This window comes from Oncorhynchus kisutch, linkage group LG30, assembly GCF_002021735.2.
Source record: "Oncorhynchus kisutch isolate 150728-3 linkage group LG30, Okis_V2, whole genome shotgun sequence".
Taxonomy (NCBI): domain Eukaryota; kingdom Metazoa; phylum Chordata; class Actinopteri; order Salmoniformes; family Salmonidae; genus Oncorhynchus; species Oncorhynchus kisutch.
The window spans coordinates 12,671,021-12,678,565 of NC_034203.2; the positions used below are offsets into that span (position 1 = coordinate 12,671,021).

The following is a 7,545-nucleotide window of genomic DNA, read 5'->3' on the forward strand; positions in this document are numbered from 1 at the left end:
TTCCTTTTCTTATCAATCTTTACACAATAGAATAAAATAAGACGAAAAAAACAATGTTCAGTGATTGAATACACTGTAAATACCGTTACTTTTGTTTTATTGTTTTAAATTCTCACTATGTGGATGCCAAAATAGACTGGATGCAGATAGACCAAATACCTCCAAGAGGAAGATGATTGGTTAAAATGTTCAAGAGCGTAATAGTTTGCGTAGGAGCTTGGAATGAGCATCATACATAAATATGGACCAGGCATCCAAGAACCTCAGAATCACTGTGACCAGAAGTGAGCAGGAGTCGACTGGAATTTGACATTTTATACCGGATTGCGATTCAATAGAATCTTTCGGGGATGAATAAAGTAATCTGTATAATTTTGCTCTTGACTGTGGGGCTCTACTTCTGCGAAGGAGGTGAGCATATTTATTTTTGATTCTCATGTGAATATTTTTTTCATCTTTAGTTATTCTATTGTGAATAACTAAATTATACCTTTACTGTACATAAGGTGTTTTCGATTTATCTGAATTGTTTGTTAAAGATTATAATGCTTGTAATGAAAAACAAATAGTCATTAATAATAATTTTGTATAGCCTTCTAAACTTTTGCCGTATCTTTTCAGTTGATCCTTGCTGTTCACAACCTTGTGAAAATAGGGGGTTATGTAATTCAAAAGGCTTTGACAACTATGAGTGCGACTGCACAAGGACTGGATATTATGGAAAGAACTGCACAACTCGTAAGTAAAACATGTTCAGTAATACAGATTATTCCAACGATATAATAGGGCATTCTTATTCACGCGATTTATTCGTTATTGTTGTCATACATATTTCCCACTTCTATCCACTCTGCAGCTGAATTCCTAACATGGATAAAAATATCATTGAAACCAGCTCCGAACACTATTCACTACATCCTTACTCACTACAAAGGGTTGTGGAACGTCATCAACAAGATCACCTTTGTGAGAAACGCTATAATGAGCTATGTCCTGACATGTAAGTTGAAATAGTAAAACCTTTTCGTCAGCACATTATAGAAGTTTGCATTAAGATTTGTCTATGAATGAAAGAAAGTTGACTCAAGTAATTATGTGGATATATGATATTTACTGATATGGGAAGTATGGAGATAAAGTAAGAATATAATAAATAAATAAATGATACATTGAAAATATTTTTTCTTTTTACATTCAATTTAAAAGATTAGGTCTTTGCTCAGCTTCCTAACAAAATTAATATTTCTGCCTTTGCCTCTATAGCCCGCTCACATTTGGTGGACAGCCCACCGACTTACAATGCTGATTATGGCTACAAGAGCTGGGAGGCCTACTCCAACCTGTCTTACTACACACGGACGCTCCCCCCATTGCCAAAGGACTGCCCTACACCTATGGGAACCGCAGGTAACGTCTAACCAGTCTTTTGGGATTCCTTACAGTAAAAATTCCCCTCCGATGGGTTACTCAATCATTCCCACCAGTCGAAAGTCACAGACTTCCCAAGAGTCCAAAAGGAGACGGAACAATAACGCAGTCATATGAACATTATTTTAACTGTCTTTATTAACCAAATACATTATGTTCCTAACATCTTTTTTGTGTGTCTCTTGATAGGAAGAGCAGTACTCCCGGATGTCAAGCTCGTGGTGGAGAAGGTTTTGTTGAGGAAGCGGTTCATTCCGGATCCTCAGGGTTCCAATCTCATGTTCGCCTTCTTCGCCCAGCACTTCACCCACCAGTTCTTCAAATCAGACTTCATGAAAGGACCAGCTTTCACCAAAGCCTTGGGCCATGGCGTAAGTCAAATTTACAATACATGACAAATAGTGCGTCTGTCACATGAAAATATGTTTCCATTTTGTTTCATGGTTGACTTTAACTTAGGCTTAGAGTGTATGTTTGGTCTCACTTTCTACCTCTGTGTTTCAGGTGGACTTAAACCATGTTTACGGAGACACTCTGGAGAGACAGCACAAGCTGAGGCTGTTCAAGGATGGCAAACTGAAGTATCGGGTTTTGAACGGCGAGGTCTACCCCCCATTGGTAAGGGAGGTTGGGGCCGAGATGCACTACCCACCCCAAGTGCCCGAGGAGCACCGCTTCGCTGTGGGCCACGAGCATTTTGGCTTGGTCCCCGGGCTCATGATGTATGCCACCATCTGGCTGCGCGAGCACAACCGTGTCTGTGACGTCCTGAGGCAGGAGCATCCCGAATGGGATGACGAACGCATATTCCAGACCACACGCCTTATCCTAATTGGTGAGTCACCAGTACCAAAAGTGGACACGCATACTGTACCTACTGGTCATAATGGGAATCGTATATGATCAAAGTATGGCAATATTCAAGTATGTTCTAGAAACTGTACAATGCATACAGATGAAAACAGCTCTGTATAAAACAGATCAAAACTCTATATTTGGGTGTCAGGTGTTTATTGAGAAATGTCTCACCAACCTCAAGGAGAGTCGTCATGCATTCTCTTACTCCCGCCCTCCCTTCTTTCCTGGCTCGCAGGCGAGACCATTAAGATCGTGATTGAGGACTATGTCCAGCACCTGAGTGGCTACCACTTCCAGCTCAAGTTCGACCCGGAGCTCCTCTTCAACCAGCGTTTCCAGTACCAGAACCGTATCGCGGCTGAGTTCAATACCCTGTACCACTGGCACCCGCTGATGCCTGAAACCTTCAGCATTGAGGACCGTGCCTACACCTACCCCCAGTTTGTCTTCAACAACTCCCTGGTCACAGAGCACGGCATCAACAACCTGGTGGAGTCCTTCACCAAGCAGATCGCTGGAAGGGTGAGTTGTCTGGTGGGGTGGACACCGTGGGGTCCAATGAGGAATAGCGGAAATGAGTGGACACTAAGATCCTAACAGCAATAGTCTTTCATTGGGGCCTAAGTGACAATTCTTATATCAACATTATATGCTAAATAATGAATAAATGAGTGGAGCTGTATAAGCGCACTGGAGTTTGGTAGGTGTTCACTTCATAGGGCAACAACACCTATATCTAATGCTGGAAATATATTAACGAGAATGACAACAGACACCATACCCCAACAAGATATTTTTACATAGAAAAAAAGGTGTCAAAAGTTGATATTGACCGAGGATCTTGATTCCCTTTGGTTCCCAGGTGGCTGGTGGACGGAACCTGCCTCCTGCACTAGTGGGTGTGGCAGCTAAGGCCCTGGAGCACAGCAGAGACATGCGTTACCAGTCCCTCAACGCCTACAGGAAACGCTTCAACATGAGGGCCTACACCTCCTTTGAGGACCTCACAGGTGAGAACTAAAATTGTACACACCCTATTATGATATGTGTATATCCTCAATCTAATAGTTACTTAGTTACTAGGTGAAAGGTAACATTTAGTAAGCACAGGTCCATGGCAACTGAAGTAGTCCCTGGATAAAGTGACAGGATTGGCCCAGCTCTTTTGTTATTGGAATGGTTACCACCTTCATGACAGCTGCTGATAGAGAGTGGGCAGGGAATGAGTGGGCAGGGAGGGAGTGATCCAAGTGTATGGTGTCTGTACTTGTATCATTGAGTTCCCATAAAGACCAAAACACAGACTTGTCATAGTATGCACCTTGTTTGTCAACTTATTTTTTGGGGGGGAGGTGAGGATGTATTGCATGCCTTTCTTTTGCTGCATTGTGGTATAGACATTTGTGAGTAGCAGGCTAGAGTTATTAACCCTTTGTTTGTTGTTCTGTTGGTGTTGCAGGAGAGACAGAGCTGGCTGCGGAACTAGAGAGTCTATATGGGGATGTAGATGCTGTGGAGCTGTACCCAGGCCTTCTGGTGGAGCGCCCCAGACCTAACGCTGTTTTCGGGGAGACTATGGTCGAGATGGGTGCACCCTACTCCCTGAAAGGTCTTCTGGGAAACCCCATTTGCTCGCCGGAATACTGGATGCCCAGCACGTTCGGCGGGAGTGTGGGCTTTGACATCGTCAACACTGCTTCATTGGAGAGGCTGGTGTGCAGCAATGTCAAGGGTTCTTGTCCGATGGTGTCCTTTCAAGTGCCTGATTTTTTGAGAGCATTTGAGTCGGCGTCAGTCAACACAAGTGAGGCACACCTGAGTGACATGAACCCAGGTGTTCTGTTCAAAGAAAGGACTTCCGAGCTTTAAATAACTTAAACACTAGGTTCTATTCAAGTACACAAATACACAGTTTCTCAGTGTTCTAAACATGGTCTCGTTTTAGCTTAATTTGCTTTATTTAGTTATTTATTATTGATTAATTTATGTATTTAATATTTATTTTGTATTGTTGAATATTGAGTTGTTATTAAGTAATTATTATGTTTTTTAAATATGGATATTACAAATGTCTTACATGAACAGAAGCAAGTTATTTTACTCTGTATACAATGTGGAACCTGGAGTTGCATTTACTTGAAGAAAAGAACTATTACAAATGCTTGTATGTTGTTCAGCTACTGAATGGATACAGCTGGGCTGTATTTGTCAATACTTTTTTTGTTATTTTAAAGACAAAGACTTTATTATTGTAAATGGACGAAGTGAATAATGGATGTAGAAATATACCGGGTTTTTTTTTTCAGAAAGTATGAAGACACCGTATTTTTCTCCAGCTCCATCCCTCAGCTGTTTACCAAAGACAGTGGCGGGCTGTCTGTTTTTTTGTTGTTGTTGTTTCAATTGCAGATTGCCCCTTAAATGTTACGAAAGTCATGATTTACATTCCAACTAAAATGGATAGGCACTTGAGAAAACATTAAAAGACAATCGATTTGTCAAGATTATAATTTTATTCGTCTGATTCAATTGCGTATATTCATGTCACTATGTCACCCCTGGACCACATTTTGTTGTGTTACTGCCTGAATAAAAAAATTATTAAATTGAGATTGTTTTGTCAATGACCTATACACAATATCCCATAATGTCAATGGAGAATTATCTTTTTTGACATTTTTACAAAATTTGAAATATCTTGAGTCAATTCAACCCCTTTTTTGTGGCAAGCCCAAATAGGCTCAGGAGTTTAAAAAAATGCTTAACAAGTCACATAAGTTGCATGGACTAATAATGTTTAACATGATTTTTTAATGACTACCTTGTCTCTCTACCCCACACATACAATTATCTGTTAGGTCCCTCAGTCCAGCAGTGAATTTCAAACACAGATTCAACCACAAAGATCAGGAAGGTTTTCTAATGCCTTGCAACGAAGGTCACCTAGAGTACCTTGAAAAAGTATTCATCCCCCTTGGCATTTTTTCCTATTTTGTTGCATTTAACCTTTCATTTAAATAGATTTTTATTTGTATTTCATGTAATAGACATACACAAAATCGTCCAAATTGATGAAGTAAAATTCAAAAAAATACAAAACGGAAAAGTGGTGCGTGTATATGTATTCATCCCCTTTGCTACGAAGCCCCTAAATACAATCTGGTGCAACCAATTACCTTCAGAAATCACATAATTAGTTAAATAAAGTCCACCTGTGTGCAATCTAAGTGTCACACGATCTCAGTATATATATATACCTGTTCTGAAAGGCCCCTGAGTCTGCAACACCATCAAGCAAGGTGCACCATCAAGCAAGCGGCACCATGAAGACCAAGGAGCTCTCCAAACAGGTCAGGGACAAAGTTAAGGAGAAGTACAGATCAGGGTTGGGTTATAAAAAAATATCTGAAATTTTGACCATCCCACGGAGCACCATTAAATCCATTATTCAAAAAATTGAAAGAATATGGCACCACAACTTTACCTGCCAAGAGAGAGCCGCCCACCAAAACTCACAGACCAGGCAAGGAGGGCATTAATTAGAGAGACAACAAAGAGACCAAAGATAACCCTGAAGGAGCTGCAAAGAGATTGAATTACATGTCCATAGGACCCCTTTAAGCTGTACACTCCACAGAGCTGGGCTTTGCGGAAGAGTGGCCAGAAAAAAGCCATTGCTTAAAGACAAAATAAGCAAACACGTTTGGTGTTCGACAAAAGGCATGTGGGAGACTCCCCAAACATATGGAAGAAGGTACTCTGGTCAGATGAGACTAAAATTTAGCTTTTTGGTCATCAAGGAAAACACTATGTCTGGAGGAAACCCAACACCTCTCATCACCCCGAGAACACTATCCCCTCAGTGAAGCATGGTGGTGGCAGCATCATGCTGTGGGGATGTTTTTCATAGGCAGGGATTGGGAAACTGGTCAGAATTGAAGAAATGATGGATGGCGCTAAATACAGGGAAATCCTTGAGGGACACCTGTTTCAGTCTTTGAGACTGGGACAGAGGTTCACCTTCCAGCAGGACAATGACGCTAAGCCTACTGCTAATGCAACACTTGAGTGGTTTAAGGGGATACATTTAAATGTCTTGGAGTGGCCTAGTCAAAGCCCAGACCTCAATCCAATTGAGAATTTATGGTATGACTTAAAGATTGCTGTACACCAGGAGCTGGAGCAGTTTTGCCTTGAAGAATGGGCAAAAATCTCAGTGGCTAGATGTGCCAAGCTGATAGAGACATACCCCAAGAGACTTGCAGCTGTAAATACTGCAAAAGGTGGCTCTACAAAGTATTGACTTTGGGGGGGTTGAATAGTTATGCATGCTCAAGTTTTCTGTTTTTTTGTCTTATTTCTTGTTTGTTTCACAATAATGTGGAAATCAAATGATACAAACCCCCCAAAAATCCATTTTAATTCCAGGTTGTAAAGCAACAAAATAGGAAAAATGCCAAAGGGGTGAATACTTTCGGAAGCCACTGTATTTGTAGATGGGTAAAAATAAAAAAGCAGACATTGAACATCCCTTTGAGCATGGTGAAGTTATTAATTACACTTTGGATGGTGTACCTGTACCTTGGCATGTTCTCTGGATTATTGACCCTAGCCTGCCTTGACATGTCGTTTGCCTGCCTCTGTTACAATAAACTTTGTTACTCACACAGTCTACACTTGGGTCTTACCTTGGTATTGTAAGAGAATCTGGTGATTTTCATTACCTATACTGTTCTCTTTGAAGTAGAAAGAAGAATCGATATAAGTTTAAATATTAGACATGTGTAAGCAGAATGAAGGCTGAGCCCATGTGAGTGTACTGTGTGGATGAGGCAAGGTAGACCAACAAGATGTGACTGGTCTGGGCCATATCTGAACTTGTGAAGGCTACTGGACATGCACATGGGTTAATCATACATAGACAACATCGGCCTGAACTTGTGAAGACCTTTGGACAGGAACATTAGCTAATCAGTGATAAGTACCAGTAGGAATGTGCATGTCACGCCACCAATAGAATCTACACCCCAATGTTTGAGCCAATAAGAGAGTGGAAACTAAGCAAGACAACAAGATTCATAAAGTGGAGTGATTATGTTATGTACGGGTAAGACTGTATAAAAGCCAAGTACTAAGAATGGAGAGTCAGTTCTTCCATGGAATTGCTCGGCTTTGCTACTGTTTGTAATAAAGTCTATTTGCATTCACAAGCTCTGGTATCGGAGAGATATTTGATTCAATATTTCCACGACAGTACCT

At 40.9% G+C, this 7,545-nt stretch overlaps 1 protein-coding gene across 1 annotated transcript; it reads left to right on the forward strand.

Annotated features, from left to right (window-relative positions):
• The first annotated feature begins 260 nt into the window (after positions 1-260).
• On the forward strand, positions 261-4,896 carry LOC109874966 (prostaglandin G/H synthase 2-like). Its single transcript, XM_020467048.2, has 9 exons — positions 261-411; positions 622-738; positions 857-1,000; positions 1,264-1,407; positions 1,618-1,799; positions 1,933-2,263; positions 2,522-2,808; positions 3,149-3,296; positions 3,746-4,896. The coding sequence occupies exons 1-9, from the start codon at positions 351-353 to the stop codon at positions 4,153-4,155; spliced, it is 1,824 nt and encodes a 607-aa protein (XP_020322637.1). The 5' UTR covers positions 261-350; the 3' UTR covers positions 4,156-4,896.
• The last annotated feature ends 2,649 nt before the right edge of the window (positions 4,897-7,545 follow it).

Bases quoted from the DNA above. Each gene is read 5' to 3' on its own strand.
- LOC109874966 (XM_020467048.2), top strand. From the start codon at position 351: ATGAATAAAGTAATCTGTATAATTTTGCTCTTGACTGTGGGGCTCTAC. The intron at 1,001-1,263 runs GTAAGTTGAAAT...TTGCCTCTATAG, and splicing joins AATGAGCTATGTCCTGACAT to CCCGCTCACATTTGGTGGAC. The intron at 3,297-3,745 runs GTGAGAACTAAA...TTGGTGTTGCAG, and splicing joins CTCCTTTGAGGACCTCACAG to GAGAGACAGAGCTGGCTGCG.